Source organism: Babylonia areolata, chromosome 12 (genome assembly GCF_041734735.1).
Source record: "Babylonia areolata isolate BAREFJ2019XMU chromosome 12, ASM4173473v1, whole genome shotgun sequence".
Taxonomy (NCBI): domain Eukaryota; kingdom Metazoa; phylum Mollusca; class Gastropoda; order Neogastropoda; family Buccinidae; genus Babylonia; species Babylonia areolata.
In genome coordinates, this window is record NC_134887.1 from 4,354,052 (window position 1) to 4,369,272 (window position 15,221).

Consider the following 15,221-nt stretch of genomic DNA (forward strand, 5'->3'; position numbering starts at 1 on the left):
GTTATTGGTTGTGTTCACTAGGTCTGGGTTGTAACAAGTTCCCCCAACCCCGCAGGCCAGGGAGGCCATCTGCCATAGTTCCCCCCCCGTCACGAACCACTCAGACGGCGCTGCTGATTTGTTGGGGAATGAGACCCGGAAGGCCCGGCGGAGGACCTCAAGGAGCTCCCTGAGATCGCCATCCGATCGGGCCCTACCCAATTCAGCCAGGGTGGAGGAGAGGAAACCTATTTCAAATGGCTTGTCTTCTATCGTGTCAATTTTACTTTTGATTTTTTCCATTTCTTTCAGTTGATTTTTTAGTTTGTCTTCTTCTATCCTCTTACTATATTCTAGGATCTTGGTCTCAACCAAGTTATCTAATTGTGTAATAGTGTGCTGTAGGATCTTATCTTGAATCTCTGTTTGTATGTCTTCTTTCTTTTTTTCCTCCAGTTTTTTCTTCATCATTAGTTGTTTTGATTTCTTTTTTAGTGCCTGCGCTCTAGTTGTAAGACTGTTTTTTCTAGTTTTCTTTGAAGCTGGGGGATGCAAGCTCGAGGCCCTCTCTTCCCCAAACACACCCGTCCCAGCCGCCCGCTTCACAATTTGGGCATACGTATGACTGTTTTTAGGAGTGGAGGCGGCTGGCGCCAACGGTGCCGTAGATACCTCCGGTCTCCAGAAGGAGTCATGGGGTACACGGTTCTGATCGGTCACCCTAGCCACCTCCGCTCTCTCACTCTCCTCCTTCAGCTGCTCTCTGGCTCGTCGAACCGCCTCCGAATACAGGAGGTATGCGCTGGATCTAATTTTGTTTGCTCTTTGCCGTACCCTGTACTCGGGGCAGCCCTGATAGGCAGCCGAGTGGGAGCCTCCACAATTTACGCATTTGTGTATTCTTTGAACACACTCTCCCGCACCGTGGCCCCTCTGTGCACATCGCGGACACACCACTATCTTGCTGCGGCAATTGGTCTTGGTGTGCCCAAGACGGCAGCATTTAGTGCACCGCCTGACCGGGGCCACATAGGGAGTGACCACATATTCTTGGACCCCGATGGTCACCGTCTCCGGCAGCAGGGGGGCGTCAAAAATCACCCTCACCGCCTGAGACGGCGAGCCATCTTTGTTGTTCAAACGGGTAATCTTGATGGCACCCGGGATGTATGTGAGATACCCCTCAAGATCCACACCCACTGCCACTGGTTTAATGACGCCTTCGGTGGTGTTCTGAGGGGCGGAGCACTTAATGTGTACCTGTCCATTTAACTCGGTCAATCCAAGCAGCCTGGACTGCTGTTCGGCTGTAGTACAGCCAATCAGCCACTTGTTGTTGGTAAGTTGTCGCTGTGAGGAAATCATTCCCACCGGGGAATTTTTCCACAATTTCATTGCCAGGACCGGGCCCAGTGACCTCAAGGTAGCCGGGCCAGAACCCAGGTCCTCCAAGATAACCGGGTGGGTCAAAAAAGTGGGGGGGGGAAGGTCCGCTTGATGGTATTGGGGTCTCTTCCCCCTAACCACCCCCTGCCCGTTTAGTGGTTTCAGCTGGGGTGACGGGACCGCGCGGACATCCTGGCTGGTCCCCGCCCCCTTCCCGACCACGTCTGTCCCTTTCCCCGCGGGGCTCGGGACAGGGTCTGCTTTTGTTTTCTTTGGGGTAAAATTCCCACCAGCCGAAGGCGTGGTGGAAATCCCCCTCTTTCTTTTTTTGTTAACTTTGATTTCTATCATTGGGGGGGAAGAGGGGGGTTTGTCCTGAAGACAGCTGGTGTAAAGCACAGGGGAGTCAACGCTCACAAGTGAATCATCACTCGTGAGTGACTCCACGACTGTGAACTTGTCTATGATTTTATTTGAATTCATAATAAAATATCACATTCACTCACGCGCATGGAAAAGACATTAGGAAGGAGTCTGTGTTAGAAGAAGTGAGAAGGGGTAGAGAAAGGAAAATGTAAGAAAAATAGAAGAAATATTACGTGAACAATAAAGTAAATATAAGAAAAATGAGAAAGGAGAAAAAAGGAAAATAAGAAAAGTATCAACGTAAACAATAAAGTAGATTAAAAAAACAAAAACAAAAAAAAAACAAAAAAAAAACAGCAACGGCAATGAGAGAAGAGGGGTGCAGAAGTGAGGAACGAGTGCGTTTATTTATTGTTTATTTTTGAATGAAGGTACTCCCCTGGCGCCGAAGAAGACAAGACCGGGCCGCCCGAGCCAGAGACCCCAGCAAGCCAGGAGGAAGGCCGCCGCCCGCAGGGTCATCCAAAGGGGAGAAGCGCAAGGGGGGTCAAACAGCAATCCAACCCCCAGCCACGAAGAGCCACCAAGAGCCAGCCACCAAGCCACCAGCAGCAAGCAGACCAGGTCAGCCAACCTCACGTGAAATAAGTGAACGCTGAACGCTGTCCAAATAATATTTAGTGAGTTCGAGCTCAGCAGCAGCCGAGAATGAATGCAAGGCGCGCGGCGCGAGCTGCGAATATCTCGGGCGTCGGGTCGGAAGGCGGCTGTGCCTTACGGCGCGACTGCCATTGGTCGATCGGTGAAGCGAGCGGGCTGTGTGCAGGCTTCATGACGGTCTTGAATAAAACGCTGCTGGGGCGCTGCAGTGAGGTCAGTTTGCTACTTGCTATCAACTGAAAGTGAAAAAACATGTCTGGACGTGGTAAAGGAGGAAAAGTCAAGGGAAAGAGCAAGTCCCGCTCTTCTCGCGCGGGACTGCAGTTCCCCGTGGGGCGTATCCACCGTCTCCTGCGCAAAGGCAACTATGCTGAGCGTGTGGGTGCTGGAGCCCCTGTGTACCTGGCCGCCGTGCTGGAGTACTTGGCCGCTGAAGTGCTGGAGTTGGCAGGCAACGCCGCCCGTGACAACAAGAAGACGAGAATCATCCCTCGTCACCTTCAGCTGGCCATCCGCAACGACGAGGAGCTGAACAAGCTCCTGTCCGGTGTGACTATCGCTCAGGGTGGTGTGCTGCCCAACATCCAGGCTGTGCTTCTGCCCAAGAAGTCCCAGACCAAGGCCCCCGGCGGCAAAGCCTAAGGGAGCACTCATCACTCACTTTCCACTAAGTGACCCAGGTCCTTTTAAGGACCACCCTTTTTCCCGAGTGGGTTGGCCAATCTCGCTGCCACAAAGTTGTGTTGTGATGCGTCTGGATGTGTCAGATGCTTACTTTGCAACACACTGACACAAAATAATGCATACGTTATATACCGGCACAACACATGTGTGCACACAAATTACACATGATAAATAGATAGACAGAGAAACTGACTGATCAGCTGATCGACTGGTTGCATGTGATACGTGTGGCATCGCTCCTCCCCCCACCCCCTGCACGCACACACCACAGATAAATACCTACCTACCTACCTACATACACACATACATACATACATGCGTACATACATACACATGGTCGATCACGCTGCATCATAGTTTCTTTTGTGTTGTCACTGACATGTCCACAGCTGCCAGTCAGTCTGTGTTGTGTTCTGTGTGTCGAGGAGCTGCTGCTGCTGCTGCTGCTGCTGCTGCTGCTATGTTCTACACATACTGATACATTGGCACACATCTAACATCTGCCAAGCACATGCTGCAACGTGATCAACCAGGCCTTGAGGGGAAAGGGGGTGGAGGGAGAGAAAGGAAGAAGAAAGAGAAAGAGCAGAAACAAACAAGTGGATACATAATTAAATGAATGAATAGATAAGTAAAGAAATGAACTTCAATAGGAAAATAAAGAAAAGAAAAAAGTAAGCAGACAGATAATGAAATAACATAAACAGGAGGAAAAGAAGAAGAAATGAACATAAATAAGAAGACAATAATGATAAAGAATAAATCAACAAATAAGCACATAAATGTGAACAAACATACAGAAGACAGATAATGAAATAATATAAACTGGAGGAAAAGAAGAAGAAATGAACATAAGTAAGGAGACAATAATGATAAAGAATAAATGAACAAATAAGCACATAAATGTGAACAAACACATAGAAGACAGATAATGAAATAATATAAACTGGAGGAAAAGAAGAAGAAATGAACATAAGTAAGGAGACAATAATGATAAAGAATAAATGAACAAATAAGCACATAAATGTGAACAAACATACAGAAGACAGATAATGAAATAATATAAACTGGAGGAAAAGAAGAAGAAATGAACATAAGTAAGGAGACAATAATGATAAAGAATAAATGAACAAATAAGCACATAAATGTGAACAAACATACAGAAGACAGATAATGAAATAATATAAACTGGAGGAAAAGAAGAAGAAATGAACATAAGTAAGGAGACAATAATGATAAAGAATAAATGAACAAATAAGCACATAAATGTGAACAAACATATAGACATGCACACACGCTCAGCCGCTCACAAACACACACACACACACACACACACACACACACACACACACACACACACACACACACATACACACACACACACTCAGTCACCACACACTGACTGACTGACTGACTGACTACCTAATTGTTTTCCAACGGTGGAGATATAAGCACACTGGCAGTCTTACGTGCATGTGCCGTTGTTTCAGACACACACAGACATGTACAAATATATATTTAGTTGAGAGAGAGAGAGAGAGAGACCGATTGTGTATATGTTTATTATCGCCCTTGGCTATGACCTGTGAACCGAGTCCGCCATTGTGGTTCAGGGGTCAGATAAAACATGGACAGCGAGTGGCTGGCTGGGAGGCCTTTCAACCAATGAAAACAACGTCGTGAGGCTGCTCCGTGTCGTTCTTTGAGAGACGGCAGCTGCGCATAAAAGGCTGAAAAACTGTGCGATTTACATTCTGTTGCAGTACAGTTGCCAAAGGAGAAACATGTCTGGTCGCGGCAAAGGAGGTAAGGGCCTGGGAAAGGGGGGCGCCAAGCGTCACCGCAAAGTTCTTCGTGACAACATCCAGGGTATCACGAAGCCCGCTATCCGTCGTCTGGCACGTCGTGGTGGTGTGAAGCGTATCTCCGGCTTGATCTACGAGGAGACCCGTGGTGTGCTCAAGGTTTTCCTTGAGAACGTTATCCGGGACGCTGTCACTTACACGGAGCATGCCAAGAGGAAGACAGTGACGGCCATGGATGTGGTGTACGCACTGAAGCGTCAGGGTCGCACCCTGTACGGCTTCGGCGGTTAGACAACAGCAACTGCTGTCTGCCCCTCTTCCCAGACCCACTCAATCAAGCCCTTTTTAGGGCTACCAAATTTTCACAAGAGAGCTGGTGTGTCCCATTGTGTGTCATTTTCCAGCCAGTGTGTGTTGCGTGTGTGTGTGCGGCACAGTAAGCTGTGATGCAGTTGCATCATTGTTGTCACTGACCAGTCCAGCGAGCGAGTGTGTTCGTTAGATACCTAGCAGCTAATATTATCTCACCTAACCCAAGCTAAGTTAAGTTCAGCTAAGCTAACCTCACCTAACCACAGCTCAGCTCAGCTCAGCTGACATGCTACGCAGACACACAGACAAGAGAGGGTTTTGAAAAGCTAAAAAAAAAAAAATATATATATAAAAAAAATAAAAAAAAGACCTAGGAAGAGAAGGGCAAAAACGCGGCGACGGGAGCTGGAGAGGTCAGAGTTGAAAGGTGCACACACATACACACACACACACACACACACACACACACACACACACACACAGAGAGAGCAGGGAGTTGTTACGACGTGCTTTTGATTGGTGGGCAGGCGTGTTGTGGACCAATGAGGAGAGAGACTGAGAATGGCTTGCGGCTGCTGCTAACCTTTGACCCGACCTGTGAACTGTGAACTGTCGTACTCGATCGACTGTCAATGGCTGCCGCTAACCTCTGCCCCCTGACCCGTCGTGACCAGAGCTAAGGAGGCTGGAGTAGTTGTATGTCGTAGACCTATCTGTTTATTTTCACTGATCAACTTGATGTGTCCATCCCCCTCTTAATGTATGTATGTGTATATGCTCTTAGCTGAGGCTTGGTAATTGCTGAATGCTGTTTTGTTCTCATGCTATGTATATATACATCTGATCTGATCTGATGTGGTGTGGTGTCATGTTTTCATGATAATTTATTTATTTGTTCATTTTGCTGTGGCTGCGATTTTAAGGTACAGTATTCACACACATGATATGATATGATTTGATATGACATGATATATGATAGGATAGGATATATCATATTATGTTTATATATATGCAATGAGAAAGACCAGCTCTCTTGGGAAAATGAGGGTGGTCCTGAAAAGGACCTTGATGTGATGTATGTGCCGGGGTGCTGCTGAACTTAAGCACGCTCTCCTCGGATACGACGGGCCAGCTGGATGTCCTTGGGCATGATGGTCACACGCTTGGCGTGGATGGCACACAGGTTGGTGTCCTCGAACAGACCGACCAGGTAGGCCTCGCTGGCTTCCTGCAGGGCCATGACGGCAGAGCTCTGGAAACGCAGGTCAGTCTTGAAGTCCTGAGCGATCTCACGGACCAGACGCTGGAAGGGCAGCTTGCGGATCAGCAGCTCAGTGCTCTTCTGGTAACGACGGATCTCACGAAGAGCCACTGTACCGGGCCTGTAACGGTGAGGTTTCTTCACACCTCCCGTGGCAGGGGCGCTCTTGCGTGCAGCCTTGGTGGCCAGCTGCTTGCGTGGAGCTTTCCCTCCGGTCGACTTACGGGCTGTCTGCTTGGTACGGGCCATTTTCTTTGTTCGTGTCTTTCAGCGAGAGAGACGGTGAATCCGACTCGCCGCCGCGAGGCCCTTATATACCGGGCAGCGGGGCCAGTGCAAGTCGAGCGGTGGCGGTGGTGAACCAACCAATCGTCGCCAAGCTTACGTCTCTTCATGGCCAATGAAATCTGCCCCACAGGGCAGTACTGGTACTGCTGCGACTGACACAGTAACTGACGACCAAGTCTGTGTGTGTCGGTGTGTGTGTGTGTGTGTGTGTGTGTGTGCGTGTGTGTGTGATTGCACTGACTGACTGACTGACTGACTGACTGACTGAAACCGCACAGACAGATAATTATATCTGACCTAGATATATCTGACCTAGATATCCTGAGGCAATGGTGCTGACGACCAAGTGTGTGTGTGTGTGTGTGTCTGTGTCTGTGTGTTGCGTGTGTGTGCATGTGGGTGTGTGTACATGTGTATACGTATGTGTGTGTGTGTGTGTGTGTGTGATTGCACTGACTGACACAGTGACGGTACTGACTGAGAGAGAGAGAGAGAGTGTGTGTGTGTGTTGTGTGTGTGTGTGTGTGTGTGTGTGTGTGTGTGATTGCACTGACTGACACAGTGACGGTACTGACTGAGAGAGAGAGAGTGTGTGTGTGTGTGTGAATACGTGCGTGTGCATGTGTGTGTGTGTGTGTGTGTACATGTGTATACGTATCTGTGTGTGTGTGTGTGTGATTGCACTGACTGACACAGTGACGGTACTGACTGAGAGAGAGAGAGTGTGTGTTGTGTGTGTGTGTGTGTGGTTACGTGCGTGTGCATGTGTGTGTGTGTGTGTGTACATGTGTATACGAATCTGTGTGTGTGTGTGTGTGATTGCACTGACTGACACAGTGACTGTACTGACTGAGAGAGAGAGAGAGAGAGTGTGTGTGTGTGTGTGTGTGTGTGTGTGATTGCACTGACCAACTGACTGACTGACACAGTGACGGTACTGACTGAGAGAGCGCGCGCGTGTGTTTGTGTGTGTGTGTGTGTGTGATTGCACTGGCCGACTGACTGACACAGTGACGGTACTGACTGAGAGATAGAGAGAGAGTGTGTGTGTGTGTGTGTGTGTGCGCGCGTGCGTGTACATGTGTATACGTGTGTGTGTGTGTGTGTGATTGCACTGACCAACTGACTGACTGACAGTGACGGTACTGATTGAGAGCGCGCGCGTGTGTGTGTGACCAAGTGATTGCACTGACTGACTGACTGACCGATCGACTGACTGACACAGTAAAGAGAGAGAGAGAGTGTGTGTGTGTGTGTGTGTGTGTGTGTGTGTGTGTGTGTGTGTGTGTTCATGTATGCGTGTTCGCGTGTACTGAGATGGTTGTCGGCCGGCGTGTGCAGGCTTGTGTTGCCTTGATCAGGGTCACTGACACCATCTTTGACATGGCAGTGTGTTCTTCAGTGGAAATATCACTGATAGCTATTTGTTATCTGATACTGCTACTACTACTACTAGGGTGGGGGTTATGGGTTCAGCGGTTGGGTGGTGGTGTGGGGAAGAGCGAATATAATCATGCATGCACACATCGTAATAACTGGTATACGCACACATCTACGTTCAGTGTACGTCGTCGTGTTGTTGTAGAAACATTTACTTTTCGTATCCTCTGGTATATGTATGTATGTATGTATGTATGTGTGTGTGTATGTATATTGAATTATTGGCTGACATTAGAATTAAACAGATCGAGTTCGAGTTCAGTGGTAGATCTGATTTATGTTCAGCTCAGCTCTTACTATCTTACTATAATTATTTATGACAACTGAGTCAACAAGATAGACCAGTCTCGCTTTGGAAAAGATGGGTGGCCCTGAGAAGGGCCTTTGGACAGCAGGGAAAGCTGTTCCTTCGGAAGGAAGGCAGGTCTACTTGCTGCTGGTGTACTTGGTGACGGCCTTGGTACCCTCGCTGACAGCGTGTTTGGCCAGTTCACCAGGCAGCAGCAGACGCACAGCAGTCTGGATCTCGCGGCTGGTGATGGTGGAACGCTTGTTGTAGTGGGCCAGTCTGGAAGCTTCAGCGGCGATTCTCTCAAAGATATCGTTAACGAAGCTGTTCATGATGGACATGGCTTTGCTGCTGATACCAGTGTCAGGATGCACCTGCTTCAGCACCTTGTAGATGTAGATAGCATAACTTTCCTTCCTCTTCCTCTTGCGCTTCTTGTCTCCGGCACGGACGGCCTTAGCCTTGCCGGCTTTCTTGGCACCTTTGGAGCTGACTTTGGGTGGCATTGTCGCACGTTGAACGAGTGACTGAATGCAAGGCGCGCGGCGCGAGCTGCGAATATCTCGGGCGTCGGGTCGGAAGGCGGCTGTGCCTTACGGCGCGACTGCCATTGGTCGATCGGTGAAGCGAGCGGGCTGTGTGCAGGCTTCATGACGGTCTTGAATAAAACGCTGCTGGGGCGCTGCAGTGAGGTCAGTTTGCTACTTGCTATCAACTGAAAGTGAAAAAACATGTCTGGACGTGGTAAAGGAGGAAAAGTCAAGGGAAAGAGCAAGTCCCGCTCTTCTCGCGCGGGACTGCAGTTCCCCGTGGGGCGTATCCACCGTCTCCTGCGCAAAGGCAACTATGCTGAGCGTGTGGGTGCTGGAGCCCCTGTGTACCTGGCCGCCGTGCTGGAGTACTTGGCCGCTGAAGTGCTGGAGTTGGCAGGCAACGCCGCCCGTGACAACAAGAAGACGAGAATCATCCCTCGTCACCTTCAGCTGGCCATCCGCAACGACGAGGAGCTGAACAAGCTCCTGTCCGGTGTGACTATCGCTCAGGGTGGTGTGCTGCCCAACATCCAGGCTGTGCTTCTGCCCAAGAAGTCCCAGACCAAGGCCCCCGGCGGCAAAGCCTAAGGGAGCACTCATCACTCACTTTCCACTAAGTGACCCAGGTCCTTTTAAGGACCACCCTTTTTCCCGAGTGGGTTGGCCAATCTCGCTGCCACAAAGTTGTGTTGTGATGCGTCTGGATGTGTCAGATGCTTACTTTGCAACACACTGACACAAAATAATGCATACGTTATATACCGGCACAACACATGTGTGCACACAAATTACACATGATAAATAGATAGACAGAGAAACTGACTGATCAGCTGATCGACTGGTTGCATGTGATACGTGTGGCATCGCTCCTCCCCCCACCCCCTGCACGCACACACCACAGATAAATACCTACCTACCTACATACACACATACATACATACATGCGTACATACATACACATGGTCGATCACGCTGCATCATAGTTTCTTTTGTGTTGTCGCTGACATGTCCACAGCTGCCAGTCAGTCTGTGTTGTGTTCTGTGTGTCGAGGAGCTGCTGCTGCTGCTGCTGCTGCTGCTGCTGCTATGTTCTACACATACTGATACATTGGCACACATCTAACATCTGCCAAGCACATGCTGCAACGTGATCAACCAGGCCTTGAGGGGAAAGGGGGTGGAGGGAGAGAAAGGAAGAAGAAAGAGAAAGAGCAGAAACAAACAAGTGGATACATAATTAAATGAATGAATAGATAAGTAAAGAAATGAACTTCAATAGGAAAATAAAGAAAAGAAAAAAGTAAGCAGACAGATAATGAAATAACATAAACAGGAGGAAAAGAAGAAGAAATGAACATAAATAAGAAGACAATAATGATAAAGAATAAATCAACAAATAAGCACATAAATGTGAACAAACATACAGAAGACAGATAATGAAATAATATAAACTGGAGGAAAAGAAGAAGAAATGAACATAAGTAAGGAGACAATAATGATAAAGAATAAATGAACAAATAAGCACATAAATGTGAACAAACACATAGAAGACAGATAATGAAATAATATAAACTGGAGGAAAAGAAGAAGAAATGAACATAAGTAAGGAGACAATAATGATAAAGAATAAATGAACAAATAAGCACATAAATGTGAACAAACATACAGAAGACAGATAATGAAATAATATAAACTGGAGGAAAAGAAGAAGAAATGAACATAAATAAGAAGACAATAATGATAAAGAATAAATGAACAAATAAGCACATAAATGTGAACAAACATATAGACATGCACACACGCTCAGCCGCTCACAAACACACACACACACACACACACACACACACACACACACACACATACACACACACACACTCAGTCACCACACACTGACTGACTGACTGACTGACTACCTAATTGTTTTCCAACGGTGGAGATATAAGCACACTGGCAGTCTTACGTGCATGTGCCGTTGTTTCAGACACACACAGACATGTACAAATATATATTTAGTTGAGAGAGAGAGAGAGAGAGAGACCGATTGTGTATATGTTTATTATCGCCCTTGGCTATGACCTGTGAACCGAGTCCGCCATTGTGGTTCAGGGGTCAGATAAAACATGGACAGCGAGTGGCTGGCTGGGAGGCCTTTCAACCAATGAAAACAACGTCGTGAGGCTGCTCCGTGTCGTTCTTTGAGAGACGGCAGCTGCGCATAAAAGGCTGAAAAACTGTGCGATTTACATTCTGTTGCAGTACAGTTGCCAAAGGAGAAACATGTCTGGTCGCGGCAAAGGAGGTAAGGGCCTGGGAAAGGGGGGCGCCAAGCGTCACCGCAAAGTTCTTCGTGACAACATCCAGGGTATCACGAAGCCCGCTATCCGTCGTCTGGCACGTCGTGGTGGTGTGAAGCGTATCTCCGGCTTGATCTACGAGGAGACCCGTGGTGTGCTCAAGGTTTTCCTTGAGAACGTTATCCGGGACGCTGTCACTTACACGGAGCATGCCAAGAGGAAGACAGTGACGGCCATGGATGTGGTGTACGCACTGAAGCGTCAGGGTCGCACCCTGTACGGCTTCGGCGGTTAGACAACAGCAACTGCTGTCTGCCCCTCTTCCCAGACCCACTCAATCAAGCCCTTTTTAGGGCTACCAAATTTTCACAAGAGAGCTGGTGTGTCCCATTGTGTGTCATTTTCCAGCCAGTGTGTGTTGCGTGTGTGTGTGTGTGTGTGCGGCACAGTAAGCTGTGATGCAGTTGCATCATTGTTGTCACTGACCAGTCCAGCGAGCGAGTGTGTTCGTTAGATACCTAGCAGCTAATATTATCTCACCTAACCCAAGCTAAGTTAAGTTCAGCTAAGCTAACCTCACCTAACCACAGCTCAGCTCAGCTCAGCTGACATGCTACGCAGACACACAGACAAGAGAGGGTTTTGAAAAGCTAAAAAAAAAAATATATATATATAAAAAAAATAAAAAAAAGACCTAGGAAGAGAAGGGCAAAAACGCGGCGACGGGAGCTGGAGAGGTCAGAGTTGAAAGGTGCACACACATACACACACACACACACACACACACACACAGAGCAGGGAGTTGTTACGACGTGCTTTTGATTGGTGGGCAGGCGTGTTGTGGACCAATGAGGAGAGAGACTGAGAATGGCTTGCGGCTGCTGCTAACCTTTGACCCGACCTGTGAACTGTGAACTGTCGTACTCGATCGACTGTCAATGGCTGCCGCTAACCTCTGCCCCCTGACCCGTCGTGACCAGAGCTAAGGAGGCTGGAGTAGTTGTATGTCGTAGACCTATCTGTTTATTTTCACTGATCAACTTGATGTGTCCATCCCCCTCTTAATGTATGTATGTGTATATGCTCTTAGCTGAGGCTTGGTAATTGCTGAATGCTGTTTTGTTCTCATGCTATGTATATATACATCTGATCTGATCTGATGTGGTGTGGTGTCATGTTTTCATGATAATTTATTTATTTGTTCATTTTGCTGTGGCTGCGATTTTAAGGTACAGTATTCACACACATGATATGATATGATTTGATATGACATGATATATGATAGGATAGGATATATCATATTATGTTTATATATATGCAATGAGAAAGACCAGCTCTCTTGGGAAAATGAGGGTGGTCCTGAAAAGGACCTTGATGTGATGTATGTGCCGGGGTGCTGCTGAACTTAAGCACGCTCTCCTCGGATACGACGGGCCAGCTGGATGTCCTTGGGCATGATGGTCACACGCTTGGCGTGGATGGCACACAGGTTGGTGTCCTCGAACAGACCGACCAGGTAGGCCTCGCTGGCTTCCTGCAGGGCCATGACGGCAGAGCTCTGGAAACGCAGGTCAGTCTTGAAGTCCTGAGCGATCTCACGGACCAGACGCTGGAAGGGCAGCTTGCGGATCAGCAGCTCAGTGCTCTTCTGGTAACGACGGATCTCACGAAGAGCCACTGTACCGGGCCTGTAACGGTGAGGTTTCTTCACACCTCCCGTGGCAGGGGCGCTCTTGCGTGCAGCCTTGGTGGCCAGCTGCTTGCGTGGAGCTTTCCCTCCGGTCGACTTACGGGCTGTCTGCTTGGTACGGGCCATTTTCTTTGTTCGTGTCTTTCAGCGAGAGAGACGGTGAATCCGACTCGCCGCCGCGAGGCCCTTATATACCGGGCAGCGGGGCCAGTGCAAGTCGAGCGGTGGCGGTGGTGAACCAACCAATCGTCGCCAAGCTTACGTCTCTTCATGGCCAATGAAATCTGCCCCACAGGGCAGTACTGGTACTGCTGCGACTGACACAGTAACTGACGACCAAGTCTGTGTGTGTCGGTGTGTGTGTGTGTGTGTGTGTGCGTGTGTGTGTGATTGCACTGACTGACTGACTGACTGACTGACTGACTGAAACCGCACAGACAGATAATTATATCTGACCTAGATATATCTGACCTAGATATCCTGAGGCAATGGTGCTGACGACCAAGTGTGTGTGTGTGTGTGTGTGTCTGTGTCTGTGTGTTGCGTGTGTGTGCATGTGGGTGTGTGTACATGTGTATACGTATGTGTGTGTGTGTGTGTGTGTGTGTGATTGCACTGACTGACACAGTGACGGTACTGACTGAGAGAGAGAGAGAGAGAGAGTGTGTGTGTGTGTTGTGTGTGTGTGTGTGTGTGTGTGTGTGTGATTGCACTGACTGACACAGTGACGGTACTGACTGAGAGAGAGAGTGTGTGTGTGTGTGTGTGAATACGTGCGTGTGCATGTGTGTGTGTGTGTGTGTGTACATGTGTATACGTATCTGTGTGTGTGTGTGTGTGATTGCACTGACTGACACAGTGACGGTACTGACTGAGAGAGAGAGAGTGTGTGTTGTGTGTGTGTGTGTGTGGTTACGTGCGTGTGCATGTGTGTGTGTGTGTGTGTACATGTGTATACGAATCTGTGTGTGTGTGTGTGTGATTGCACTGACTGACACAGTGACTGTACTGACTGAGAGAGAGAGAGAGAGAGAGTGTGTGTGTGTGTGTGTGTGATTGCACTGACCAACTGACTGACTGACAGTGACGGTACTGATTGAGAGCGCGCGCGTGTGTGTGTGACCAAGTGATTGCACTGACTGACTGACTGACCGATCGACTGACTGACACAGTAAAGAGAGAGAGAGAGAGAGTGTGTGTGTGTGTGTGTGTGTGTGTGTGTGTGTGTGTGTGTGTGTGTGTGTGTTCATGTATGCGTGTTCGCGTGTACTGAGATGGTTGTCGGCCGGCGTGTGCAGGCTTGTGTTGCCTTGATCAGGGTCACTGACACCATCTTTGACATGGCAGTGTGTTCTTCAGTGGAAATATCACTGATAGCTATTTGTTATCTGATACTGCTACTACTACTACTAGGGTGGGGGTTATGGGTTCAGCGGTTGGGTGGTGGTGTGGGGAAGAGCGAATATAATCATGCATGCACACATCGTAATAACTGGTATACGCACACATCTACGTTCAGTGTACGTCGTCGTGTTGTTGTAGAAACATTTACTTTTCGTATCCTCTGGTATATGTATGTATGTATGTATGTATGTATGTGTGTGTGTATGTATATTGAATTATTGGCTGACATTAGAATTAAACAGATCGAGTTCGAGTTCAGTGGTAGATCTGATTTATGTTCAGCTCAGCTCTTACTATCTTACTATAATTATTTATGACAACTGAGTCAACAAGATAGACCAGTCTCGCTTTGGAAAAGATGGGTGGCCCTGAGAAGGGCCTTTGGACAGCAGGGAAAGCTGTTCCTTCGGAAGGAAGGCAGGTCTACTTGCTGCTGGTGTACTTGGTGACGGCCTTGGTACCCTCGCTGACAGCGTGTTTGGCCAGTTCACCAGGCAGCAGCAGACGCACAGCAGTCTGGATCTCGCGGCTGGTGATGGTGGAACGCTTGTTGTAGTGGGCCAGTCTGGAAGCTTCAGCGGCGATTCTCTCAAAGATATCGTTAACGAAGCTGTTCATGATGGACATGGCTTTGCTGCTGATACCAGTGTCAGGATGCACCTGCTTCAGCACCTTGTAGATGTAGATAGCATAACTTTCCTTCCTCTTCCTCTTGCGCTTCTTGTCTCCGGCACGGACGGCCTTAGCCTTGCCGGCTTTCTTGGCACCTTTGGAGCTGACTTTGGGTGGCATTGTCGCACGTTGAACGAGTGACTGAATGCAAGGCGGAA

General features: G+C 48.4%; 9 protein-coding genes across 15 annotated transcripts in view; 5 read left to right on the forward strand and 4 right to left on the reverse strand.

Annotated features, from left to right (window-relative positions):
- Positions 1 to 15,221, forward strand: part of LOC143288343 (uncharacterized) — a 63,279-nt gene that overhangs the window by 31,821 nt on the left and 16,237 nt on the right. For 4 of the 7 annotated variants that reach the window (XM_076596720.1, XM_076596723.1, XM_076596716.1 and 1 more), the window contains 4 exons: positions 22 to 255; positions 2,163 to 2,355; positions 5,720 to 5,888; positions 12,131 to 12,299. In XM_076596720.1, the coding sequence (XP_076452835.1) occupies positions 237 to 255; positions 2,163 to 2,355; positions 5,720 to 5,738 (231 nt within the window). In that variant the 5' untranslated portion in view covers positions 22 to 236 and the 3' untranslated portion in view covers positions 5,739 to 5,888; positions 12,131 to 12,299. Of the gene's footprint in view, positions 1 to 21; positions 256 to 1,701; positions 2,356 to 5,719; positions 5,889 to 12,130; positions 12,300 to 13,243; positions 13,293 to 15,221 lie in introns of those variants that run through there. The other 3 variants (XM_076596717.1, XM_076596722.1, XM_076596719.1) reach the window with 3 other exon arrangements.
- LOC143288008 (histone H2A) lies at positions 2,547 to 3,197 on the forward strand. The gene has a single exon (XM_076596260.1). The coding sequence runs from the start codon at positions 2,644 to 2,646 to the stop codon at positions 3,031 to 3,033; it is 390 nt and encodes a 129-aa protein (XP_076452375.1). The 5' UTR covers positions 2,547 to 2,643; the 3' UTR covers positions 3,034 to 3,197.
- LOC143288009 (histone H4) lies at positions 4,698 to 5,220 on the forward strand. Its single transcript, XM_076596261.1, has one exon. It carries the CDS (start codon positions 4,860 to 4,862, stop codon positions 5,169 to 5,171), a length of 312 nt encoding a protein of 103 aa, XP_076452376.1. The 5' UTR covers positions 4,698 to 4,859; the 3' UTR covers positions 5,172 to 5,220.
- Positions 5,882 to 6,904, reverse strand: LOC143288340 (histone H3). Its single transcript, XM_076596713.1, has one exon. The coding sequence runs from the start codon at positions 6,700 to 6,702 to the stop codon at positions 6,292 to 6,294; it is 411 nt and encodes a 136-aa protein (XP_076452828.1). The 5' UTR covers positions 6,703 to 6,904; the 3' UTR covers positions 5,882 to 6,291.
- Positions 8,505 to 9,013, reverse strand: LOC143288011 (histone H2B, gonadal). Its single transcript, XM_076596264.1, has one exon. The coding sequence runs from the start codon at positions 8,974 to 8,976 to the stop codon at positions 8,608 to 8,610; it is 369 nt and encodes a 122-aa protein (XP_076452379.1). The 5' UTR covers positions 8,977 to 9,013; the 3' UTR covers positions 8,505 to 8,607.
- LOC143288010 (histone H2A) lies at positions 9,012 to 9,755 on the forward strand. The gene has a single exon (XM_076596262.1). It carries the CDS (start codon positions 9,202 to 9,204, stop codon positions 9,589 to 9,591), a length of 390 nt encoding a protein of 129 aa, XP_076452377.1. The 5' UTR covers positions 9,012 to 9,201; the 3' UTR covers positions 9,592 to 9,755.
- Positions 11,127 to 12,074, forward strand: LOC143288012 (histone H4). The gene has a single exon (XM_076596265.1). The coding sequence runs from the start codon at positions 11,281 to 11,283 to the stop codon at positions 11,590 to 11,592; it is 312 nt and encodes a 103-aa protein (XP_076452380.1). The 5' UTR covers positions 11,127 to 11,280; the 3' UTR covers positions 11,593 to 12,074.
- Positions 12,293 to 13,113, reverse strand: LOC143288342 (histone H3). The gene has a single exon (XM_076596715.1). It carries the CDS (start codon positions 13,111 to 13,113, stop codon positions 12,703 to 12,705), a length of 411 nt encoding a protein of 136 aa, XP_076452830.1. The 3' UTR covers positions 12,293 to 12,702.
- Positions 14,712 to 15,198, reverse strand: LOC143288013 (histone H2B, gonadal). The gene has a single exon (XM_076596266.1). The coding sequence runs from the start codon at positions 15,181 to 15,183 to the stop codon at positions 14,815 to 14,817; it is 369 nt and encodes a 122-aa protein (XP_076452381.1). The 5' UTR covers positions 15,184 to 15,198; the 3' UTR covers positions 14,712 to 14,814.

Excerpts from the sequence above, each read along its gene's own strand:
- LOC143288010 (XM_076596262.1), top strand. The coding sequence starts at position 9,202 with ATGTCTGGACGTGGTAAAGGAGGAAAAGTCAAGGGAAAGAGCAAGTCC.
- LOC143288012 (XM_076596265.1), top strand. The coding sequence starts at position 11,281 with ATGTCTGGTCGCGGCAAAGGAGGTAAGGGCCTGGGAAAGGGGGGCGCC.
- LOC143288340 (XM_076596713.1), bottom strand. The coding sequence starts at position 6,702 with ATGGCCCGTACCAAGCAGACAGCCCGTAAGTCGACCGGAGGGAAAGCT.
- LOC143288009 (XM_076596261.1), top strand. The coding sequence starts at position 4,860 with ATGTCTGGTCGCGGCAAAGGAGGTAAGGGCCTGGGAAAGGGGGGCGCC.
- LOC143288008 (XM_076596260.1), top strand. The coding sequence starts at position 2,644 with ATGTCTGGACGTGGTAAAGGAGGAAAAGTCAAGGGAAAGAGCAAGTCC.
- LOC143288013 (XM_076596266.1), bottom strand. The coding sequence starts at position 15,183 with ATGCCACCCAAAGTCAGCTCCAAAGGTGCCAAGAAAGCCGGCAAGGCT.
- LOC143288342 (XM_076596715.1), bottom strand. The coding sequence starts at position 13,113 with ATGGCCCGTACCAAGCAGACAGCCCGTAAGTCGACCGGAGGGAAAGCT.
- LOC143288011 (XM_076596264.1), bottom strand. The coding sequence starts at position 8,976 with ATGCCACCCAAAGTCAGCTCCAAAGGTGCCAAGAAAGCCGGCAAGGCT.